The sequence below is a fragment of the Sinocyclocheilus anshuiensis genome, unplaced genomic scaffold (assembly GCF_001515605.1).
Source record: "Sinocyclocheilus anshuiensis isolate Anshui unplaced genomic scaffold, SAMN03320099.WGS_v1.1 scaffold173, whole genome shotgun sequence".
NCBI lineage: Eukaryota > Metazoa > Chordata > Actinopteri > Cypriniformes > Cyprinidae > Sinocyclocheilus > Sinocyclocheilus anshuiensis.
Genome location: NW_015536480.1, coordinates 171101 through 197381, shown reverse-complemented (window position 1 = coordinate 197381; position 26281 = coordinate 171101). Strand labels below are relative to the sequence as shown.

Below are 26281 nucleotides of genomic sequence, written 5' to 3'. Positions count from 1 at the left end.
TATTCATGTATTTCTGTTTTGACTATTTTAGACCACTTTTACTGTTTTCATCATTTCCCTAAAATGGAAAAAAAGAGAGAAAAAACTAGAATAAATATTAATCTAAGTTGGCCACTAAATAGAAACTCTTTTCAATATGGTCGTGTTTTGTTGAAGGTAGGGGAATTTCTTTTACACAGTTCTGTTATAGCACATAATCGTTGTGTCTTTCTGTTAATTTACTTTGCAACATTTTTTGTAACAGTATTGCAACATTCTCGTTTTTGTAAGGAAATGCTGCGCAATAAACACTTGATTCTTTCCAATGTTAACAGATATCAACGACTTGTTGATTCCTGTTTGAAATCTAATGATTTGGGGGGTAGTTTACATTTACATAATTTACTCACCCTCGTGCCATTACGAACTGTTTAGATTTTCTTTCTACTGCAAAACACACACACACACACACACACTCACAAACACAAAGATAAATTGATGTTTTTTCTCTGAATGTTTGAACCTGTATAATTTGAAGAAAGTCAATGGGGTACAATGTTCTTCACATTCAGAATGATCATCTTTTTTTGTATGTTTTGTATGCAGAAGAAAGCACAGTTTTAGGCTTACAATCAGGATTAGGTGCTTCTACACCCTTGTTAATCAGCTATCATTTCCCTCTGATTTTAGGAAAAAAATTATGGGTAAGGTTAGGTTTAGGTGTGGGGATTGGGTTAAGTCTGTATTTTTGGACAGTAATGTTGATCCAGGAACATGTCTTACTTGGCAAAATCACAGCGACCTTCTTGAAGTAAGACATGTTCCTGGATCAACATCTTTTGTTGATCCTAGATCAACATTACTGTCCAAATATATAGACTAAACCCAATCCCTACCCCTAAACCTAACCCTATTTATTCCTAAAATCAGAGGGAAATGATAGCTGATTACCAAGGGTGTAGAAGCACCTAACCCTGATCGTAAGCCTAAAACAGATATTTCCTGAAAAGTTATGCCTCAATTCTGATTGGTTGATTGGAATGTTGTTCCAGGATCAACAAGGATGTTGATCCAGGAACATGTACTTGGTGAAATCACGGTCACTGGTGCTGATGTACCTGGATTAATATAATTTTACATTATAAGGTCTGTGTAATATTGTGAGTCGACTATGTATTGTGCTTAGTATTGGCCAGATAATATCTCAGAGTCTGCAGGATATTGTGTAAATGTTATGAAAGTACAACGTATTGCATGGCTGTATAATTACAAAAAAATAAATGTAACATGCATTATTTTTTGTGCTTTACATAAAAGCTTTACATCAAAGACTATAGATTTATGCTAATATGCATATATCACAAACTGAAATTGCTCTAGATCAGTGGTTCCCAACCCTGGTCCTGGAGGCACCCCAACACTGCACATTTCGCATGTATCCTTAATCAAACACACCTGATTCAGGTCATTGGCTCATTAGTAGAGACTCCAAGATCTGAAATTGGTGTGCCAGAGAAAGAAGATATGCAAAATGTGCAGTGTTGGGGTGCCTCCAGGACCAGGGTTGGGAACCACTACTCTAGATAACTATACTATATTTTATGTTTAGATAATTAGAACCAAGTGTTGGCTGGTTTGCAATGTTGCTGGCACTATTATAATAGCCATGCTCTCCATAAGTTATGGTTTTGGTCTGCCGATCTCTTTCTTTTTGTAAATTCATAACAAAAAACGCATGTAAATAGGCTATAGTGCGTTGTATGAAATTAAATGGGTATTAGTGCATATAGCCAATATGGTAATATAATACTTATATATATATAACTCTGTAACGTGTTTATTACATGCTGCTAAATTATGAAGGTAGAATGACGTCAAAAAGATTTGCATAAGCAGGGTATGAGTTGTGGAAGTGTACATAAGACTAAGCGTAAATTAAATTTGCATGCGCAAGAGAAGCTTTGTAAAGGTGTAAATCGTGTTTCAAGCGCAAGAAAAAAATAGGCTTGCAGTGCTTTTGACCGTCTTTTGGCGAAAAAAACGTGCCAAAAGTGTAAGCGCGGAAAAAATGGTCAGAAGCATGCAGATCATATTTATTTTGCGTTAGCATGAAGCTGCAGTTTCACAATACATGAATTACACTTACGAGTAACAGTAAAATGCTGCAAATAATTTTTTCTTGCGCTTGAAACGCGATTTACACCTTTACAAAGCTTCTCTTGCGCATGCAAATTTAATTTACGCTTACAGTCTTATGTACACTTCCACAAATATTACCCTGCGTATGCAAATCTTTTTGACGTCATTTTACCTTCATATAAATGAAATGTTTTCATTGCTGTCGTAGCTCAAAAATATATGCGTAAAATGCACGCAAGTGCGAGCGGAAAGAACTGGTTCTGCGCACACTGCTTGGATCACGCCCCGCCTGCGGAAGTGGAAGGATGTGCAGACTCAGAGCTGCCTGAATGGATCCGTGGCTAACAAGTCGCGGTTTGATCTTCAACAGCCCGGATTTATTCTGAGCCTTGTCTTCCACCCTACCGTAAGTACCGTACGCTTTTAAAAAACACTTTCAGCTAGAGAAGACTGCACTGGGTTCATGCAGAAACTCATTGAGGGTCTAGCCATGTCACTGTTTATGTGGGCCAAAGAAACACGACTTTGTGAAATAAAATGTAAATTAATTAAAATAAAGAAATACCTTCACCGAAAATACCGTTTTATAGCCTTTCGTTTGTGTGCGATCTTTTCATAACCGAATATATGAGATAATAGTAAATGTTGATGTCTGTTGAAGGCAAGAGATGGCAACTCTTGTGAAAGATAGCCTACTGTATAACTACTCAACGCCTTTGCACCAAATATTTGACCAAATAGATATAAGTCTCATTGTGACAGCGTGTTTAATATCTTTGTGTAGCAAATGTATGATTGAATAGGTAGGAAGCTCTCTGATTGGTCCAGCAGTGAATGTTTACATCACGTGATTAAATATTTTGCAAGTTAGTTCAGCTGCCCTATTGAATTTCTTATTATTGAATCCATAAATAGTGCATATATGAGTTAACTGACCAAGTCAAATTTGCTGATTAAATAAATACATCGATATTTACGGACAGAGGCCACATCATAGTGACAGTTAACAGTTGTTCAGTGATCAAATAACAAAAATGCAATACAAATAAATATTTGGCAATTTTGTTGAAGCCTTGTGTTCAGATGTAAGAGTCAGTAATTGCCAAAGATTTACAAATGCCCTAAATTACTTGTAGTGTAAAAACAAATTGGCCATTACTAAACAAGAATCGAGGACATTCCTGTGTTATTAAATGTTGTCATTTTAACTACAGTGTGCCACAAAGCTGCAGAGAAATTTTTATAATTTTTAATACATTTCAACATCTATATTTTGTTATTTGAGTATTGATTTTATTAATGAGTAGCCTATTATTAAAGGAAAAGTAGTGATACTTGTAGTTTATTGGTGAATTTGTTGCACTATATAAGCTTTACACGTAGTAATTTAGCCTAGTCTTTTTAAAACACAGAATCTTTACTACTCTAATTATGTGCAGTTGTACATCAGAGTAATATGTTTTATTTTATTTTGAGTAAAATGGGAATGTGAATATCATACAGATTATTTTTTTATGGAACAAAGGTTTTCACTCAAGTTAATTTACAAAAGGGCAACTGATGTTTTGCAAAACAGCGAAAGTCTAATGTGATGCATTAAAAGAAAAAAAATTACTGAGCATAAATACAGTTTATACTCTTCCTGATTACACATTCACCATTAAGAGAAAATGTAGTGTGGAAATTCATATCACGTCAATCAAAATGTAATCAAAAAACTTTAAAACCTCCTTGAAGTTGGCACCCCATAACAAGAAATAATCACCAAAACTATGCCATTGGTTTGTGCTACGTTTGTGCTGATTTATTCAGAGATGGTATTGTTTTAGGCTTTCAGCTGTGTTAAATATTAACATTTCAGAATAACAAAATTATTAACAAACTAAATTCCACTGGTATAGTCCCTTGGGGTATGTTATGGTTCATTACAGAGTCTAAAAGTTGGAGTAATGAACATTACACTCTTGTAAACAAGACCAGGGCTGCTGCCAACAATGATTTAAATGTGAGAATTGTGCTAAACATTTTAAATGGGTTAACTTGTGTCACATCATAGCTGTAATATCCAGCCGTACCTGTTTTCACCCTCTGTGTCTTCCGTCCTTTCACAAAGCCACTCCTTACCTCCAAGTCAACATTACTCATTTACTACACAAAGTGTTTCTGTGGCATCAGTATATCCTGTCGTAGCTGGAGAAGCTGGTAAGTGTTTGGTGTCTTGGGTCTAACTTAGGGCTGTGCGATATTGAAGAAAAATGCGATATGCGATACGATAATGCTTAAAGTGCCACATGCTCAGATGAAACAGTTTTACTCAGCTGTTGCTGAGTCAGTTCTGTGAACTTCTATATCTTGTGTCATATATATATGGTTATTTGTATGTATGTATGTATGTATCAAGAGTTCCTGTAAAACCACAATAAATTCCTTGTGTTTGCGCACACTTAAGTGGTGAATAAAGCTCATTCTGATTCTAATAAGAAAGCACCCCTACAACAACTTTTGAAAGTGAACGGTATGTGTTTTACTCGAGCATTACATAAAAATGTCATTTTAACGTGAGTTTAGGAACTGAATAATAAAAAGGAAAAATAAAACACTACTTAGTATTTACTCTTTGAATTCAATATGCACTGATTATTATTTAAGCAACAAAAGTTATTTAGGTAAGATCAGTGAGTGATTTTCTCTTTGTCTTTTGTTCATGGCCCCAAATATTGCAAGCTGTAGCGATATGTACATTTGCGATATTTCGATCATTTCTATATATTGCACAGCCCTAGTCTAACTAAATAGTCATGTCTTTTGTAGGACAAGAGTGTTCTAACACTTGCTTGTAATTGTTGTTAGTGATGAAAGCATCTAATTTGAAGTTTTTTAAATCATTAAAGTGTAGAAGGATTGGTTATTTGATAATCTACTTGATTTGTTGTTTACAAACTTAAGAAGAGGAGTCATGCTGGAGATAAGAAAATCGATGTCTGTAAATTTGTAACCTTTGCACCTCTTTATCTCATTGAAGGATTGACTGTTAAGTTAAATGATAGAGAAACAAGGTCGCTAAATGGGTTTGTCCCCTATGAAAAATGGGTTAAAAGTGGTGTGACTTTTTTTTTTTTAAACATTTTCTCCTACTCCAGGTTAGCATGCAAAGCCAAGTAATTTAGTAAGTTGATATCCCTGAAGAGAATCAACCCTGGGGTTATCAGATCATTGCTGTGAATTTGTTTGCACATCAAAAGCAGCCCAACACATTGGCTCAGCCAACGGTGTGAGTTTGGGGCGGGGCTATTGGTTTGTCTGACCAATAGTAGACTGGAGAACTGTTCCAGATTTGAAGAACATTATTGCCGTTCCATTTGGTGCTTCTAGTGCACAGAAATGACACAATTTAGACTTGTAAAAGCAAGACTGTTATATTGGTATAGCATGAGTTTTTTTTTTTCCTTCCAACTAAGGCACATTGAGTTGAGTGTAGCCAGAATGGAGAAGTTCATTTAGATATGTAATCGGGCATTAACACATGCAATGATTTTAACACTGGGGGTCGCCAACTGACTGTCGGTTGTATTCACAGTGCTTAATTTTGTTTTTTAACTGGCTCTGTTACAGGACCTGTTTGGGTGGATCCAGTATCTCTCATAAGAATAAAAAAGGTTGTAATGAGGTGAAAAAAAAAAAAACGTACCAATTGGGTAAAACCAGAATAAACAGCATAAGCAGGTTGTGATGATTACATTGACTGACAGGGGAAGAGTAGAGTTTATTCACTTCCCCTCCTGCTTGCTCATAAGTGATGGTCGTGTGCCACTCTCGGCACTCCAGTGAATCTTTTGTAGAGTGTAATGAGGTAAAAAGGTAGTGTCTCGACGAAAACCAAACACAAGTGGTCATACAAGTGGGAAACAGGGCTTCCCACTTGCTCGGTTTCCGGGATATTGCATGTAATTTGCGGCCATCAGGGAGCCACTATCAGTATGCAGGAGGCTCCCGGGATGTCCGGGAGAGGTGGGATGTTTGTAAATGTGTCACGTTGACCTAAATATGTTTCTGTTTCCTGTGTAGGTGTGCCTCCCTAATGCCCGTTTCTCCAGGCTATGCACGTCTTAACCAAAATGAGCCTATGAACTCTCTGCGCATCTCTGCTGGAGGGCTCCCAATGCTGGCTTCCATGACCAACACCACCGATTCCCGCTTTCGCATCAAATGGAAAGCCATTGTGGTGGTAGCGTCAGCACTAACCCTCGTCCTCCTCATCTACATGCAGCTTTTGCCCTTTCACCCCCAACCCAGAGGCAAATATGGTTTGAGGTTAAACCATCAGGAGGTGAGAACGAAGGGCCGCTACAATGACACATACCCCCTCAGTCCACCAGAGCGCACAGCACAGGGCACACGCTACCGAATAGGGGTCATCGCGGACCTGGACACGAACTCACTCAGCGAAAAGAAGCTGACCTGGTTCAGCTACATGCTGAAGGGTCACCTCCTGGTGTTGGAGAGTGGGGATACAGTGGTGGTCGAATGGGATCAGGACAGGGTGGTCTTGGAAAGTCACCTGGCAGAGAAAGGTCGGGGCATGGAGCTCTCCGAATTAGTGGTGTTTAATGGCAAACTGTACAGCGTGGATGATCGTACGGGTGTTGTATATAATATAGATGGACTTAAGGCAGTTCCCTGGGTCATACTGCCAGATGGGGATGGCTCAGTTTCAAAAGGTTAGTGTTGCTAAAGTACCTTTTTCGCACCAAAATTAAAAAGCCCAAATGTTTTCAAAGTGATCTGTAGGCTAAGTATGGTAACCCATAACCCTCAGAATTTAACCCATCCAGTATTGAACGCATACACCATGGGTGCACAGCTGGAGCAGTGGGCAGCCATTTTTGCTGCAGTGCCCAGGGAGCAATAAGGTGCCTTGCTCAAGGACACCTCAGTCGTGGGTATTGAGGGTGGAAGAGAGCGCTGTTCACCCCTCCACCTACATTTCCTGCCAGTATTGAGAATCAAAACTGTAATCTTCGGATTACAAGTCCGACTCTCTAAACATTAGGCCACAACTGCCCCAATGGCCACAAATGGTGCTAGTACCAGTACCTCTCACAGATTCCATCAGTGTTTCCGCTGACTTGAGGGTCAAGGGATAAGGGAACTGAATACGTAAAACTACATCACATAAATTTAAATTTTGAGCGAGTACATCATAAAACCATCTTCCAAACCGTGTTTTGCCTTACCCTAAATCACTGTGATTAACCTGTAAAAATGATTTATAGTTTGAGTTGTTGGGACAGATTTCCCAGAAAACTGCATACTTTCATTTCTTGTCTGTGTGTTTACGTCATATCTGTATGACCTTTTATAAAGGAATGAAGGTCAGGCTAATTCTATAAGGAGTGGAAGTAACTTAAAGGGTTAGTTCACCCAAAAATGAAAATTCTGTCATTAATTACTCACCCTCATGTCGTTCCACACCCCTAAGAGCTTTGTTCATCTTCAGAACACAAATTAAGATATTTTTGATCAAATCCAATGGCTCAGAGAGGCCTCCATTGACAGCAACGCCACCCAAACTTTCAAGATTCATAAAGGTACTAAAGACGACGTTAAAACAGTCGACGTGACTACAGTGGTTCTACAATAATTTTATGAAGCGGTGAGAATACATTTTGTGCGCAAAAACAAAACAAAAATAACGACTTTATTCAACAACCTTTTCTCTTCTGTGTCATTCTCATACGTTGTTTACGTCCAGCGCTTCCAGGTTCTACGTCAGAACGCTGGCTCATTATTGAACGGCACCTGCATCAGCATCACACGCAGGCGTTGCGCTGCTCACATGTGCAGCTTTGGCCAATAATGAGTCGGCGTTCGGATGTAGAACACGGAAGCCTTCACTGTGCTTACTGCGTTAACCGCGTAAGGATAATGACAGGGAAGAGAAGAGATTGCTTACTAAAGTTATTATTTTTGTTTTGCTTTTGTGCACAAAATGTATTCTCGTCGCTTCATAAAATTATTGTAGAACCACTGTAGTCACGTCGACTGTTTTAACGACGTCTTTAGTACCTTTATGGATCTTGAAAGTTTGGGTGGCGTTGCTGTCAATGGAGGCCTCTCTGAGCCATCGGATTTGATCAAAAAATATCTTAATTTGTGTTCTGAAGATGAACGAAGGTCTTAGGGGTGTGGAACGACGTGAGGGTTATTAATGACAGAATTTTCGTTTTTTTTGGTTAACTAACCCTTTAAAGCCAAAAAGACTTTGCGAGAGAAAGGAAAAGATCATATTTTAAACCTTTTACTGTTTTAGTCTATTTGCCTATAAATAGCCTTACCAAGTTATATTCGCTGATATGAATAGTAATCGTTATATCTAATGTCAAGATTGCCAACTTTTCAAGTCAAACCATTAGCAGCATATGATCTACCTGCTTATTAGACATATTGGGAGAGACCTTCACACTGATATGGCGATCACCCGTAACCGTGAGCATAGCAGTGCACCTCATACCATTAGATTAATCTTCGCAGAATAACAGAGCCGAAGCACAACTGCTGTTATTACCAAAACAATGCTTCTCAGTGACTTGTAGTTTTATGCTTCAACCGCTAGAGGGCCAAATGGACACTTTCTACGTTTAGGGGTACAAAAGCTTGTCACTGGGGCAGTTCCCCCAGAGGGACACCTTTGTACCTTCTTTATCCCTAAAGGGTGCATATTAGTAGCTTAGAGTAGTAATATGTACCCTTAAGGTAGTATGTACTCTTATGGTACTATGCACCCTTTAGGGGTAAAGAAGGTACAAAGGTGTCACTTTGAGGATACATTCCTAGCTGTACAATTTTTGCATATTTTTGTGAGAGTGTAGTGTAGCTTTAATATTCAGCCCCCAAACACACATTTTAAGGACTTCATTTTACATTCTAAATAATTTAATTTAGCATTTCATCATGGGCTGACTACACGGTAACAGTCAGAAACTATTAAAATAAATGTATAATGATGAAATACAAAGCAATCAATTCAAACATGATATTTGATTTCAGTTGTGTTTTTTTTTTCCGTACATTCTCTAGGGTTTAAGGCCGAGTGGCTTGCAGTAAAGAATGAGCACCTATATGTGGGGGGTTTGGGGAAGGAGTGGACCACCACCAACGGAGAAGTGCTGAATGACAATCCTGAGTGGGTAAAAGTGGTGGGATTCCACGGAGATGTACAGCACCAGAACTGGGTTCCTAAGTATAACGCTCTCCGCAGCACTGCAGGCATCAGCCCACCCGGTAAGCAGCAGCCTTTCACTTACATGCAGTGTGCATTTGTATTGAGTCGTGAATTTTGTTTTTTTAAAAGTGGCATTGATATAACAATAACTTTTGTGTCAAGAGCTCTTGTAGTCTTAACACCCAAGTTCCACTCTGTCTCTTGTGCAGTTGAGCACATAAGCAATTTAAAGTACACACCATTGACAGTAAGCAGGGTAAATCTTGTAAAATATTACTAATAAATGCTGGTCTGATGGTCGAGTTTACCATATAATGAACAGAATATAATTTTCCCTAATAGTATTTCAGCAATCATGTTGTGTGTTTTCTAAAACATCATATTTTACACTGGACTACACTTGGAATGTATCATTGAATTCTGAAAGTTAGAATGTTTTCATTCATGACATTCTTATTTTGTTTTCTAACTTTGGGGTAAAATATGACTTCTATTCTTATAAGTCTTGTGCGATTCAGTATTCAGTCACTAAGAATGAATGCTTTATTTCCAGTCCCTGTTCATTTCCTTTCTATTGTCATCTCAGGGTACCTCATACACGAGTCTGCAGCTTGGAGCGACACATTACAACGCTGGTTCTTCCTGCCACGACGTGCTAGCAGCGAGCGATATGATGAGACAGCAGATGAGCGGCAGGGCTCAGCCACAGGACAACGGCGCCAGTGCGCTCACCACACACCAGCTACAGGTGGAGAGGAGAGAGAGTCATAGAGCCAATCCAGTGGATGGGGATTATTAGGAGGCCATGATTGACAAGGGCCAGTGGTGGGAATTTGACCAGGACACCGGGGTTACACCCCAACTCTTTTACGAGAAGTGCCATGGGATTGTTAATGACCACAGAGAGTCAGGACCTCGGTTTAACGACTCATCTGAAGGATGGTGCTTTTTACAATATAGTTCAGTCTTGGGTTGTAGGGTGATATGGCTGTGGCTTTTTTTTTTTTTTTGCACTCCCTGAGACCCCCCAGTGGTTAGCGTATGTCATAGACACCCCTCTGCTCCTACCTTGAAGGATCTGCCTGTGAGAAAGGACCAGTGAAGAGAAGTACCAGCAATGCTCTTTTTTGAGAGACCATTGTTTGGTTTTTAGAAAGCAATTGTGCCAACTAGAATACTGTACATACTAATAGTAAATATAATATTATAGTAATAAGTACACGGCAAAAACTGCTTGTTAAATTAGCTCTCCTCTGAGTTTGAGTCCACACTCAAGAGTGTTAAAAGTAACACTGGCGATTTGTTTAGCATCTCAACCGATTTGAATCGTCACATATTTGAATCGATTTTCAACCGGCTCGCAGTTAATCGTTACATCCCTACTGAAACAGTGTTGCAGTTAATGTGATTAATTGAGGGATGATTGACCATTAGTGAAGACACCTGGTTGTAACAAGCAGAATCAGTGAAGGAAATAGTCACCATTATGGTGGTCAGTGTTTAATTTACTTTAGTTGGACTCTTGGCCCTTGACTCTTTAATATTAGATTTTATTTGGCTGCTGTAACCGCTGAAGGAGTGGAATCCTGGAGACATGGCAACCTTCATAATATATATATTTGTTACTTGAATAATTATTAATCAAAGTTATTTATATTGAATGAAGTTATTAGTTACTATTATTAGTAGTTAGACAAAAAATGTATGTATCTGAATATCTTTCTTGGAAATTTCTGGAATGTGTAACAGTAAGCTTTTGCATGCTGAGTTCTGTCTTCACCTCTCAGGGTCACGACTGCCATGTCACAGAGGTCATCGGAACCTCCCATCTACGTGACCAACAAGTGATTAGAACATTTGTCTATGTTAGAAAATAAGTTGAATATAGCTTTAGTCTGCCTTTTTACTCTCTAAGAAGCTGCTCTCATTGTGTGTGTGTGTGTGTGTAGTGAACCATATTTGATAAGATTCAGGGCAGAGCCCGGCAACCTTGAAGTACAGATAAGTGTTCTCTGCGTATGTGTGTGAGTGTCTGTATTTGCAGCTAGATGCTGAGACAGCCCCAGGGGGAAACCGTCATTTGCCGTCACTCTGATGTCCAGGGTGACAGATATACGTCTCTGGAGAGACCTATCGCGACCCAGAGCGTCCTCTGATCACTTGTCACCAAAATAATCACTAGAAGATATGCTTCGAGTTTTACGTCCATGCGTGGAGATTTTCTAAGTTTATCTATGTATTGACGTAATTAGTGAGCTCTGTTAGAGTATAATTGCTGGTGTCTCAAACATGTACGCAGAGCGGCCTACGAACTCTATCGCGAGTATTGAAGCTGGCTTCTGCCGATGAAACTGCAAACTACTTTCTTCAGTAATTTTTTCTTCAATTGATTGCAACTCTGAATCCTGGTCTCTGTTCATCATATCTGGTCCTTGGGTTTAACTGTAAATTCCCCTACAGTTAATGGTGGAGAATGCTGGCAATCGTTCTTCAGTGATATCCCTGATCAATCAACAAAACAAGGTAGGAAGATTTTAAAAATTATTTCTGGTTAGGGACTGTCTGTGGCGGAAGGGGTGAGAGAAGGGAGAGCGATATAGAGACTCACTCAGACGTGAGTGGGTGACACCAGACTTTGTGTGAATTTGTTTTGGTAAACTGGTGTCATAGTTTGAGGTACACCTGTAACGTTAAGTTACTTTGTGTGCGTGGTAAGGTGTACGTGGGCACACCTATAGGTCTTAGAAGTAGATTGTGTGTGACACTGAGAGCCATAGAGGCCAGATAAACAAAAATTTGATTGGCTGCAAACAAAGAAAGAACCAGGAAGATACAAATTTCTAAATGTATGTGCCTATTTTCCAATGTGTAAAGTGGCTATTTGTTAAAAAATAATCCCAGAAGTAACTGAGTGATTATTTAATCTGATTCCTTGTGCATAGAAGTTTTAAATGACAAAGAATGGTATCATAAATCTGTTCCAATCCCTGTATAGTTGTTGCAAGCTCTAATAATATACTGAACAGAATTCTGGGTTGATGAAAAGACTGTGTGGGCACAAACATTGGCTGTAGCGTTTTGGAAAAACGTAGAAGGTTATGTTTCGCTTTAGAAGATAAGATTGCGTTTGACTGCAATGAAACAATGTTTATCTCATGCTGGCCCCCACCATGACTTCTGGCATAACCTGTAAAAGTAACAGAGACATGTTCTGAGTAAAAATCTGTAATTTCTATATGTACTGATGTTTGGGCAAAAGAGTAATTTTACTGTCAGATTGCAAAAATTTAGCCACTCGGCATCAGCCAAATGCCAATTTACAGTGGAAAATTATTTTTTTGCATATGAGATGATAATGTTGTGATTTGTGAACAAGTAACATAAATGGGGGTTTCAAAGTCAATTTGAAGAAAGCACAGTTAGCACGACCCAAAGTAACATATCTGGGTCAGATAACCCCTGGCAGATTTAAAACCATTGTTGAAATTCCAAAGCCATGGCCAGATTTAAGTGAATGGATAAATACAAGTTGATGTAAATGCACTGACAAGGACTGCAAAAGAACTAACTTTGAAGAAACCTTTGAGTTGCAAAGATAAAGTAAAAATACAAAAATAGAGATGTTTATTTGAAAATGTTTTAAGCTGGGCTAGAGTAAAAAGATAGTACAATGAAATTATGTTAAAAGTTAATGAAAATGCATTGCTACCAGTCCTGAATCCCTCAGAGTTCTCTCTCTCTCATTAAAAGTCAGCTAAATGCTGTTATCTGAGCCTGTGTCATAAGTGACAACAAGCTATTTATAGTAAAGCACAACGTTTCAGTTGAAAATCGTAGACCCTGAGATGTTAAAGGACATGCTACAATGAGTTCAAAAAATTCTACATTTCAGATTTTATGCATTAAGAGGGCAATTGGTAGTTAAATGTTTCAACTGCCCAATGCATTTAAGAAATAAGAGATTGCAAAAATACTTAATAAAATAACAATCTAGGGGCTATTGTTGAAGAGACATGAGGTCTTTAAAATCATAATACAGACCCTGAGATATATAAGTAATGATTTTGAATAGTTAAACATTTGTATTGCTGCTTGTTCTATGACCAGTAACTTGTCTGTCTTATTTTTAGTCTCCACCATCATACAGGGCCCGATGGCTCCGGCTACAGAAGTTGCAGAACATTACACTGAATGGAGGGATATGAAATCTAAATTCACTGAGTAATCTCAGCATGATGACTTGAAGATATCCAATTGATTTTAGTGATTAAATACTGCTCTGATTAACCCGTCTCAGTGTTTTAACATTAGTAGGTGGTGTCAATGGCTTTCATGGTTCTTGAGTGCACCTTTCCTAAGCTGTGAAAAATACCAGATCCAGTGTGCCTGTGGTGATTTCTCAATGACGGGTAAGATCCTCTTTTGGCCAAGCAGAGGACAACCTAAGGCAGGGGGTCACCGCCACTGGGCACCTGCCCAGACGGGAGGTGTTATATGTGAGATGGTAGCGGAGTTGAGTGGATGCTTGATAGGCCTAGAGCATCATTAAGGGGGGAACTGTAAGAAGTTACAGCAATCTGTCTAAAAAATGTAAGCTCCTCCAGACCTGATCACCAGCAACCGCATTCCTTGATGGCTTGTTTTTCATTGTTACAAGCGTCTACAGCTTGATGCAACTATGCCAGGGGATCACACCCTGAGGAAGAGGAGCTTATTTATAAAGAGTTAATGGCAATGGGCTTTCAAGAACCATCTGAGACCATGTGATGACAGCCATTATTTTGAGACAAAATTTCTTAATTTATATCAGGATCATGAAGTGGCTGCTTTACTGGCAAGAACTGTATAAAAAGTCTCCTGTGCAGAGTTATGATGAACCCCTGGATCTATGAGGCTGAGATGATATTGAGCTAATATGTCTATATCATAGTTTTTACTCATGCAGGTCCTTAGGCATGGCATAGGATCATTTCAAGACATGGTGGTGGCTAAAGATGAAGACTGCTTTTGCTGATTCAATAGAAGGTTGGGATAGTGAAGGTTAAGGAAATTAAACATTTAAGGTAAAAATAATTTTAAGAAACGCTCCTAGCATAGTGTATTTTAAATAGTCTAAATAGAGATTTGAGATATAGAAACTTTGACATTTTTAACCTCTTTGAATGATGAAGGGTTCTATGTTGTAAGATATTATAGTCTAAGTTAAAGTTTGGTGAGACTGTCAAAAGATCATTTGCACAGTACGAGAGAGAGAGAGAGACTGCTTGAGTGGAGGCAGGGATGGTGCTCTGCCTCTCTTATCGGCCTGCTAAGCAAGTGTAACCAAAACAAAGCAATGATATTAAGACCAAAACAACCCTGATTTTTCCCTGATTACACTGCGTTATAGCAGCCACACAAGCCAAGAGAAAATGTGACCAGGTGTGATCAGGTCCAAGAAGAATAGACAGAGCATAGGGGAAAACCATTTGCAACGTCAGGTCTGGGAGACCGATCAGTATCGAGAGATCCAAAACTTGCAATCAGAACCAAAGGGCTTGAGAGAGGTTGAAGAACTCTGAGGCGTGCAGAGTGTCCAGATGCTGGGTAGAGCAGATCTTTGATAGGGGGAGGCGGGGTAGAAAACAGGATCAGGACAGGGCAAGACAAGGAAAGCTTAGCACAAGAGAGCTAGAGCAAATGGCACAAGTCACAAAAGACTCTGGTGCATGACACAAAACAATTCGGCAAAAAAAAAAAAAACAGGAAAGGAAGCACAATAAATAGGGGAGAGTATGGGGGTAAGTATAAGAGCAAGGGCTGTGTCTGAAATCACCTCCTACTGTATTCCCTTAAATAGGGCACTATTTGAGGGGGCAGCCATTTGTAGTGGTCATTATCGAGTGCATTCGATATTGCAATGCAATAATGAGTGTACAATCGATGCACACTCAACAGTTACAGAATACTCATAATGCACTGAGAGGTTCGTGCACAATGAATTCCCACCTTTTGTCAGAAGATGGTGCCTGAGGCTGAATCATCCATCCATCCATTTTCCATTCTTGCCTCTAATTTTCAAACAATCCTGGAGGCATGGTTAAGAGCAGTGTTCAGTAATGTTTGATTAAGGCACATGTGTCAAACTGCTGGAGGGCCACTGTCCTGCAGAGTGCAGCTCCAACATACCTGCCTGGAAGTTTCTAGCACACCCAAAGACTTTGATTAGCTGGATCAGATGTGTTTAATTAAGCTTGGAGCTAAATTCTGCAGAACAGCGGAGTTTGAGACCCCTGGATTAGGGATTGGGCTAAACTGCAAGACACTGGCCGTCCAGGACTAGAGCTGCCCATCTCTGGTCAACCCTGGTTCTGGAACAAACACAGAAAACATGAACAAATGAGAATAAGGAGAGAGCAAAATCCTGATAGTACCCAGAGCAGATCAGCATTATAGGGAGGCCATAGAGGGCAAGGTCACAATGATAAAAAGACAGAGGGAATGTGGCACCCATTCAGAAATGTGTTTTAGACTGGGCAGAGAAAAAACTGTGGCAGGGCTAGTTGGAGCAGAAGGGAAAGGGATGGTATGGCAGCAGCCCTTGGGATGGCAGGCTGTAGGGACCCTGGGAAAACAGCATCAGATTCAACCACCCTTGGTTACAGTGACCAGGCCTTCGGACAAAATTAGCTTGTCAGCAAAGAGCTGGTGGCTGGCCTTCTTGTCCATGATTAGAGGCGATGGCAGCTGTGGAACTGCCTTCTTGGCTGTGACAGGGAGAACACGTATGAAATTAGCTAATCACTTTCTTTCTATATTGTGTGAATTTGGTTTGACTGATTTCACTTACACTGCATGTGGCTAAACTTAGCCCAGACATGCTGACAGACAGTTCTTTTTTTAAATGCGTATGTTGCAGTAATGAAACTTCCAAACATAGCATTTTCATGAAATGAAACTTTTGGTAGCCCTCAAATGTGATTACACAGCATTTCATCCAAGTTTCATAATAGTTGACTTGATTTGGTCGTTATTTAAAGGAAAAGACGTTTTGTAAATCACCCATTTGAGAACTGTGTTCCTGTCACTGCTTTTCGCAATATTTCCAGCAAAAGAAGAATCATGTACCTTCTATGGCCTCTACTGTTTCTTCACGTTTCAGCACAACATCTGACCCTGTATGGTTAGTAAATAAAAGCTTGCTTTTAAAATGATTTTTTTTTTTTAAATGACTGCATGTCACTATTATATCTACATTTCTGTCTTCTTCTAAACCTTCTGTCACTGGCTGAAGATGACAGACTAAAGCAGCCAAAGCAGGAGGGCAGTGTGCGATTGGTGGGGGATCTGCCGTCATCTGGTCGTGTGGAGGTCTACCATGATGGACAGTGGGGTACAGTTTGTGATGACGGATGGGAACTGGCTGAAGCGCAAGTGGTGTGTCGTCAGCTGGGTTTTCCTGGAGCGATATCAGTTACGCCTGGAGGACAATATGGAGAAGGTATAAGCTCCACAGCACAGTTTATTTGTTACACACTGATAAAAATAATTGTCTTATATTTTTAATCCAAATTCTATATATATATATTTTTTGTAGGCTCTGGTCCAATCTGGCTGGATGACATGAACTGTAAAGGCTCGGAGAGCTCATTGTCTGAATGCAGCTTCAAAGGCTGGGGTGTTACTGACTGCTCACATAAAGAGGATGCAGGAGTGGTCTGTGAGACTGGTAAGAACTCAGCAACTACATATATTGGCATGTGTATTTCTGTTATTTGTATTATTTAATGCATTTCATAAAATTTTCTTTTGCAGGTAAAAACATAACCAGCAATCGTCAGTTCTCTGTGGATAACAGTCTGGGTTTGTCAGATGATCTTGGTCTTCTGTTTGACAGTGGAGATGGTTGTGATTTCAGGGTTAATGTACAAGACGTCAGTGAAGAGCAAGAACTGACATTCTGTGTGCACAGCATAATCCTCATGATTTATCCAGAACTAAACATAACAAATGATTCCAGAAACCTGGCAGTAAATGTCAGCCAGACCTGCCATCCTCATGTCTCTGCTTTTCTCAGGTAACTTTCTGAAGACCAATTCACTTCATAGTTCAATCCAACTGTCTCATTGAGAATTTGAATTGTGCAGATCAGAACTGATTATATTATCAGTGTAAGACACTTACAGTATCTGTTTTTGCTCAGGTATTTGTACACACGTCAGATTGATGTTTCCATCACGTCGGCTCAATGTCTGCATCAGCTGGCGTTTATCTTTGGAGTAAGGAAGCTTATGGAGGATGTCGGCAGGGTCTTCACTTTACTCCTTCCTGAAGACAACACCTTCCTTACACAGGTATCCATGTACGAGTACGGCGTTCGCACAGGTGATCTTGTTCTGCAGGAGAACGTCCTTCAGTATCTTTCCTGGAACTGCGAGTACCTCATAAGCTCTCCAGTGTGGAGCACCATCTCCTTTCACATGATGGACGCTCTGCTGCAGCGCTCAGACCTGATTTTGAGGGATGAAGCTTTACTTCTTGAAGCTCTGGAGAGATGGATCCAAGACAAAGGTGATGAGATTAGCTCAGATCAGCAAGCAAGTCTCCTGAATCACATCCGCTTCCTCTTGATCCCAGTGGATAAACTGTATGAAATGCAGTTTTCCTCAAGCGTTCTCCATCAGAATCATGAGAAACTGTACCTAACTGGTCTGCTCAGAGGTTTTCAGTTCAATGCTCTGCTTTTCTCTAAGATCAGGAATCAAATGGAAAACATGAGTAGTGAGTATCTATCCAGAATCTACACTGGAGATGAGTGGAGTGTAATTATCAATGACACAACCGTCAATTATCCATACCATCACTACTACTATGGCCAAAATAACAGAATACAAACCTTCTCCACTCCAGCACACCCTTGTGCTCTTTACAGAGAACAAAAGGTCCAGTGGCAAGCCCAGGTGTTTCTTAGTGCTCAGGAATGCTCTAACTATGGTATTTCATGTACATCTTTTCCAGTTGCAAGGTTTGTCGGATATGGCAATCAGGAAAGATACACTAGCACCATTCGCTACAGCAACAGGTTGATTCTCAGCTGTAAGTATGAAAACAATGTATTTCATGTTCAAGATTTCAAAAACAGCATGGCAGTGGTTCCAAATAACAGCAGTATGGATCTGCCAAACCCCTGTCCTGATGACTACAGTTTTAGATTTGTAGTGCGTCCAGAGTATATCTGACTGCACAGAGTTATATTTGGCTTCAGCTAGTTTCCTGCAGTAACAGTCATTCCAGTATATTCATATCTAGTTGAATCAAATATATTAAATTCAGTCAAGTTTTTTAAAATTGTTATTTGATTCTGCAGTGATTTCTCTTAAATGTTTCAGCTGATTTTAAACTTTTCATTTAAACACTGTAGCAATAAAAATGTGTCATTTTGAAAGTGCACTTCAAAAAATACATTATCTCTATCAGTTTGATTCCTCTTTGACTGGCCAGTGTTAATTGTTAAGATTTATTTGTTTAAATTTTTGTATTTATTAAATATAACTAGCCTCATCAAAATTTATTAAATTATCAGTTAATAATTTACAATCATTAACTTGTAAAAAAAAAAAAAAGTTATTTTCATTAAATTCATTAAAACCATAAAAATAAAAAAAACCTTGCTACATGTACTGCGTTTGGCTAACTGACACTTATCACAGCACTTACATATTAGGTATTGCGCTTTTGTTGGTTTTGATTGCTTCAATTGTCCTCATTTGTAAGTCGCTTTTGATAAAATCGTCTGCTAAATGACTAAATGTACATGAAAATAATCAGTGAATGTCAGTTTATTAATGAATGTGAATTAGTGAAGGTTCAAAGTGGGCCACTTTATCTAGCACCTTCAGGCAAAGTATGCCAGCAATATTCACCTTACAATAAAAACTAACAATTTTTAACAAATCCTTTGTGTTTTAATTCATGTTAACAAATAACACAAGTACTGTCACAATAATATTTGTTTTAGCGAGGAACCTTACAAGTTTGAAATAAAGATCTGAATGTCAAAGAGCTTACATTTAATGAGTTCTCCTTTGAGATGTGTTCACACCCTCCAGTGTCATATAGCATCAGCCAAAACAGTTTTCTTATTCTAAGAAACAGTGTCCCTTTGATAAAAGACCATTGTTATGCTCTGAAAGTGTAAATCATTTGAGCACAGTACAATCAATCTTAAACGGCCCATTTTACCTGAATTCACCCTCTATCAATTTATTAAAATGATGTGTTAAGTATTGCAACAGGTGTCGCTTTGTTCTCTTAGTCAAAAAAAGTTATTTATTGCCCAGGTGTCCAGCTGTTAATCAATGTCCACCCTGTTAATATTGAGATGACAGTAGACCATAAAAGGGTTGGCAAAAGGGTGGACCATAAAAAGTCATTACATTTACATTTATTCATTTTGCAATAGCTTTTCTTGTAAAAGACTTAATGGAACTTTCGTTGTACTGTAACTCTTGAATTTCTGTTCAGATCCAAAATTTACAGTTATCAGTACATAAAAGCCCATGTATAATAATATACGTGACAATAATCTGCAGCAATCCTGAGTGTTTCAGCTGCATCATGCTCAAATCTGTTTCAAAGCCAGGTCCGGTCACAGAAGTCACTGGAATGCCAACACCCAGATTCAAAAGGTCTCGTGGATATGAATAAAATAAAACAGAAAACAGTCAGGTTTATTTGAGCATAGACTTTTTATGTACATACACCAGTGCTGAGAAATGGCTTGAGAACCTCCTCTTTGCATTGTGTGAAAGGTTTTTGTAGCAAACTCAAACAGGATTTGTTTGAACATGTACACTGTAGTTATTCAGGTTTCCTGATTTTGCTTTCTCGTGAAATGAAACTTCAAGGTAGACTTTAAATGTGATTGGACAGAGGTAGATCATGTAAGCAATATCTCACAATGCTTGACCTCATTTAGCAGATATTTAATGAAAGCAAGACGGTTCGTAAGTCTTCAGTAAGAACCTTCATGAATTGTGTTCATCCTGCGTTGTTGTTTTAAAGAGTTTCCAGCAAGAAAATGATCATGTATATTTTATGGACATATTTTTCCATGTGTCAGCACAGCGTTGGACTCTGTTTGGTTAGTAGCCTATATACCACTGTTTTAAAATGACAATGTCATTTGCATTTGTACTTTCTTTATAAATATTACATAAAAATGCACGTGTCTACAAATATAAGACTATAGTACTACTTTAGGGATTGGAGCTGAAGTCTGCAGGAATGTGGCTCTCCAGGACTGGCCAATGTCGGTCCTGGAGAGCCACAGTCCTACAGACTTCAGCGCCAACCATAATCAAACATACCTAAAAAAGCGAATACATTTCTAAGGGTTACCAAAAAGCTACAGGCAAGTGAGTTTTTATCAAGTGTAGCGTCTGTGTAGGATCATGTACGATCGTTTGGGTTTTATGGCTTAAGAGACCCCTTGTAGCCTTTGACATTTGCATATAAATTACAGTCCTGGCCACAGATTCTACATTTATATGGGTGCTAAATTGTCAAATGGTTCCCCACACTATCAAGGAGACGCTAAGCAGTCTACCACTATCATCTCCCCATCTGACTTCAAACAGTTTCCAAAGAGAAGTAAATGACCCCCCAGTGCCAGGCGCCAATGGGCCTGGCTGACCTGCAAAACTACACCATACACACAATACACAACACACACACACACACACACACACACACATATAGACCTTTTCTTTATTTAGACAATAATTAATCAGTTACAATTGTATCTGGTATATGCATGTGTTGTTTGTATGTTTCCCTATTGTATTAGCCTAGTTACAACTCTTTATTTGTATTAGTTAGACTCTCAATGCTTATATTCAGGTATATGAGTGTATCTCTGCTTTAAGATCTTCTAGATGTTTCGTTCTTGGTATCAAAATGATCTGCTCTTTATTCCTCAAACAATGATGTACACTATGTGATCGTGAAATGCATCATACTATTTGTACCATATTTTGGGTAAAAACTGCACCAATCCTCCAGACCGGCCATAAACATGCAAATGAGCCATAAAGGGAGACAAAGAAAACTTCTCCCGTTCAAAAATTCACGCCTGGTATTGGTTATTCCACCCAAAAGGTGGGTGTGGATAGCAACTCTCAAAAGTCATTTGCTCGCACTGATCTTTGCTCAGAAAACCTCTTCTTTTGAGATGCAAATGGCTGCAATATAACAAAGAGTGAAAAATTGAAGGGGGTCTGAATACTTTCCGTACCCACTCTATATGTGTTTTGCTTAGTTATATGTTAGATATAATTTCATTTATTAAATCCCTTATATTCACAATTGATTGTCTCTGTGTGCTGCTCACAATTCGAAGTCACTGGATGTTTGAAGTCTTGCTACATGCTAAATTACTGCTAGTACTGCTTAAAAAAGGAAAGCTATTGTCCCTTGGCCAGGAAAATAATCTTTCCTTGAATTGATAAATGATTATATTGTCTGCTCGGTGGACGGACAGATCAAATAATTGTAATATTGATTCTGCTACAGTAAATTCTAAGATCTAATCTAAATATATATTATTAATCATAACCAGTTATAATTAGTCATAAATATTTCCCTTTTGAGCTGATTTACTACACAAGGTTGGAGCAAAACTCTGCATGACTGTGGCTCTCCAACGTTGGCCTGTACTATCGGCAAAACATTTTGGCAAAGCTGTTAATCTTAAATATAGCCTTCATTGTTTCGCAGATTGTTAGACATGGGCTTTCTTTTAAATGTTTATGAACCCTCTAAAAAAACGAGTTTATTGATTGCGACAGATGAAGAGTCAAAGCCTAAACGTGAGGGCAGAGTGCGATTGGTGGGGGATCTGCCGTCATCTGGTCGTGTGGAGGTCTACCATGATGGACAGTGGGGTACAGTTTGTGAAGACGGATGGGAGCTGGCTAAAGCACAAGTGGTGTGTCGTCAGCTGGGTTTTCCTGGAGCAATATCAGTTACGACTGGAGGACAATATGGAGAAGGTATAAACACATTTATAGGTATAAACACAAGATAATTTAAATGTTACATTTAAACGCACTGTGATAACAACAGTCTTATTTTTGACCCGTGTTCTATTATACTTTTTAGATTCTGGTCCAATCTGGCTGGATGACATGAACTGTAAAGGCTCAGAGAGCCTTGTCTGAATGCAGCTTCAAAGGCTGGGGTGTTACTGACTGCTCACATAAAGAGGATGCAGGAGTGGTCTCCGAGACTGGTAAGACATCTACTGGATCATACTGAAATTACAATGCTTGCTTGTGGGAATAGATTTGGGCTAGAATAGATTTGTTCAGATGTTTTTTTATTACGACATTTCTTCTATGAAAGCAAGCATAGTCAAATATTCAATGTCATTAAAAAAAGCGTATTGATTGTCCGATAACTGAAAAATGAATGAGTGTCGCACTCCATATCTGTGGCAAAGTGCAGAAACTAAAATGGTCCCAGATGTCACCCACTAGTCTACACAACATCTATCCGCCGCTAGGTGTCGCTGTTATACATTTAATTTCCAACCAGTTTTCAACGTTTTAAATGTGAAGATCATCTCCTCGCAAGACTCTAAAGAAGAAGAAAGAAGCTCGAAGCCTGCTACTCACCATAGAAGATCCCTGGCAGAGGAAGGACACCTCTCATCAGTGCTTTCCCTGAGGCCATCCGGCAATCTCAAAGAGCATTTGCTAAGAGCAGTTTTCATGGCGGTGTTGTTTCACACGTGAGAATTAGTGCCCCTAGTCTGCAGCAAGCAGCTTTCAGTGGATCGGAGGAGGAAGCTGTCACCGATGACTCCATGTCATTGACAGCTTTGGATGCAGAGGAGTGGGCATGCTCTGGCGAGGACATCCTTTGACAGCGCTGAGGTACCGTGTTGCTAAAGTACCATTTTTGCAGCAAAATTAAAAAGCCCAGATGTTTTCAAAGTGATGTGTAGGCTAAGTATGGTAACCCATAACCCTCAGAATTTAACCCATCCAAGTTAGTGCACACACGTTAGGAGCAGTATTGAACGCATACACCATGGGTGCACACCTGAAGCAGTGGGCTGCCATTTTTGCTGCAGTGCCCAGGGAGCAATAAGGTGCCTTGCTCAAGGACACCTCAGTCGTGGGTATTGATGGTGGAAGAGAGCGCTGTTCACCCATCCACCTACATTTCCTGCCAGTATTGAGAATCAAAACTGTAACCTTCGGATTACAAGTCTGACTCTAAACATTAGGCCACAACTGCCCCAATGGCCACAAATGGTGCTAGTACCAGTACCTCTCACAGATTCCATCAGTGTTTCCGCTGACTTGAGGGTCAAGTGATAAGGGAACTGAATACGTAAAACTACATAACATAAATTTAAATTTTGAGCGAGTACATCATAAAACCATTTTCTAATCTGTGTTTTGCCTTACCCTAAATCACTGTGATTAACCTGTAAAAAATGATTTATAGTTTGTTGTTGGGACAGATTTCCAAGAAAACGGCATACTTTCATCTCTTGTCTGTGTGTGTTTACGTCATATCTGTATATAAAGTAATGAAAGTCAGGCTACTTCTATAAGCAGTGGAAGTTACTTAAAGCCAAAAAAGAGTTTGTGAGAGAAAGGAAAGGATAATATGCCAGTAATACCAATCTCTTAATCAGTTATTGTTTTGGTCTATTTGCCTATAAATAGCCTTACCAAGTTATATTCTCCTCCATTATCTGATAGGAATGGTAATCGTTATATCTAATGTCAAGATTACCAACTTTTGCAACAAAATTGATTTCAACAAGTCAAACCAATAGCAGCATATGATCTACCTGCTCATTAGACATATTGGGAGAGATTTGATGTTGTTAGCGACCTTCACACTGATATGGCGATCACCTGTAACCGTGAGCATAGCAGTGCACCTCATACCATTAGATTAATCTTCGCAGAATAACGGAGCCGAAGCACAACTGCTGTTATTACCAAAACAATGCTTCTCAGTGACTTGTAGTTTTATGCTTCAACCGCTAGAGGGCCAAAAGGACACTTTGTACGTTTAGGGGTACAAAAGCTTTTTAGGGGTAAAGAAGGTACAAAGGTGTCATTTTGAGGATACATTCCCAGCTGAACAATTTTTGCATATATTTGTGAGAGTGTAGTGTATCTTTAATATTCAGCCCCCAAACACACATTTTAAGGACTTTAAGTTTTAAGGACTTCATTTTACATTCTAAATAATTTAATTTAGCATTTCATCATGGGCTGACTACACGGTAACAGTCAGAAACTATTAAAATAAATGTATAATGATGAAATACAAAGCAATCAATTCAAACATGATATTTGATTTCAGTTGTGGGGTTTTTTTCTGACGTTCTCTAGGGTTTAAGGCCGAGTGGCTTGCAGTAAAGGATGAGCACCTATATGTGGGGGGTTTGGGGAAGGAGTGGACCACCACCAACGGAGAAGTGCTGAATGCCAATCCTGAGTGGGTAAAAGTGGTGGGATTCCACGGAGATGTACAGCACCAGAACTGGGTTCCTAAGTATAACGCTCTCCGCAGCGCTGCAGGCATCAGCCCACCCGGTAAGCAGCAGCCTTTCACTTACATGCAGTGTGCATTTGTATTGAGTGATGAATTTTGTTTTTTAAAAGTGGCATTGATATTACAATAACTTTTGTGTCAAGAGCTCTTGTAGTCTTAACACCCAAGTTCCACTCCGTCTATTGTGCAGTTGAGCACATAAGCCATTTAAAGTACACACCAATGACAGTAAGCAGGGTAAATCTTGTAAAATATTACTAATAAATGTTTGTCTGATGGTCGAGTTTACCATATAATGAACAGAATATAATTTTAATAGTATTAATACCTAATAGTATTTCAGCAATCATGTTGTGTGTTTTTTAAAACATTCCATTTTACACTGGACTACACTTGGAATGGCTTATTGAATTCTGAAAGCTAGAATGTTTTCATAGTGAACAGACTTCATTTTCTTCATAACATTTTTATTTTGTTTTCTAACTTTGGGGTAAAATATGACTTCCATGACATATTCTTAAAAGTCTTGTGAGATTCACTAGTATTCCGTAGCTAAGAATGAATGCTTTATTTCCAGTCTCTGTTCATTTCCTTTCTATTGTCATCTCAGGGTACCTCATACACGAGTCTGCATCTTGGAGCGACACATTACAATGCTGGTTCTTCCTGCCACGACGTGCTAGCAGCGAGCGATATGATGAGACAGCAGATGAGCGGCAGGGCACCAATCTAATGCTCAGCTGCTCACCAGACTTCCAGGAAATTAAAGTGAGAAACGTTGGGCCCCTGAACCCCAAGCATGGCTTTTCATCCTTTAAGTTTGTCCCAGACACCGATGATCAGGTTATTGTTGCTCTAAAGTCTGAGGAGGATGCAGGAAAAAAATTGCCACTTACATTGTGGCGTTCACCCTGGTGTGAACGCCACGAACGAATCCTGCTTCCTGAAACTAAGATTGGCGACGTGAAGTATGAGGGACTTGAATTCATTTAGTGTCAAAGGGATTGTACGAAGGTAAATACATGCCAAGGACTAGTAAATACCTTCTTCTAGATGATGTACATCTAGATGTGGACATTGAGGTGTCTTTATGTTGAAATAGTTGAATGATGTTCAAATAATGCCAACTGGCTATTGGCAGCCATTGCCTAAAATGTGGTTGTGGTTATAGAGACTAAAGAAACTAGTACATGTTGAAACTTTATTTTCAGAGACTTATCAGAGCGAGCCTTCATCAAAAAAAAAACATTTTTTTTAATTATTGCTAATTTCAACAATGACCATTAGTGGTTTCACACCAGTTACTTACAGTGTAATGAATGTAAAAGAATGAATGAAGTGAAGTGATAGTACATGCATAAAATAATTTACTCTGCA

General features: G+C 39.1%; 1 protein-coding gene and 1 pseudogene across 1 annotated transcript; both read left to right on the top strand.

Annotated features, from left to right (window-relative positions):
* Positions 1 to 4309: 4309 nt before the first annotated feature.
* LOC107675041 (soluble calcium-activated nucleotidase 1-like) lies at positions 4310 to 26266 on the top strand (annotated as a pseudogene).
* Positions 16386 to 18912, top strand: LOC107674125 (galectin-3-binding protein A-like). Its single transcript, XM_016468057.1, has 5 exons — positions 16386 to 16502; positions 16614 to 16820; positions 16917 to 17048; positions 17135 to 17396; positions 17523 to 18912. Exons 1-5 carry the CDS (start codon positions 16442 to 16444, stop codon positions 18556 to 18558), a joined length of 1698 nt encoding a protein of 565 aa, XP_016323543.1. The 5' UTR covers positions 16386 to 16441; the 3' UTR covers positions 18559 to 18912.
* Positions 26267 to 26281: the final 15 nt, after the last annotated feature.

Excerpts from the sequence above, each read along its gene's own strand:
- LOC107674125 (XM_016468057.1), top strand. The coding sequence starts at position 16,442 with ATGTACCTTCTATGGCCTCTACTGTTTCTTCACGTTTCAGCACAACAT. Across the intron at positions 17,049-17,134 it reads AGGAGTGGTCTGTGAGACTG|GTAAAAACATAACCAGCAAT; the intron begins GTAAGAACTCAG and ends TTTCTTTTGCAG. Across the intron at positions 17,397-17,522 it reads CATGTCTCTGCTTTTCTCAG|GTATTTGTACACACGTCAGA; the intron begins GTAACTTTCTGA and ends GTTTTTGCTCAG.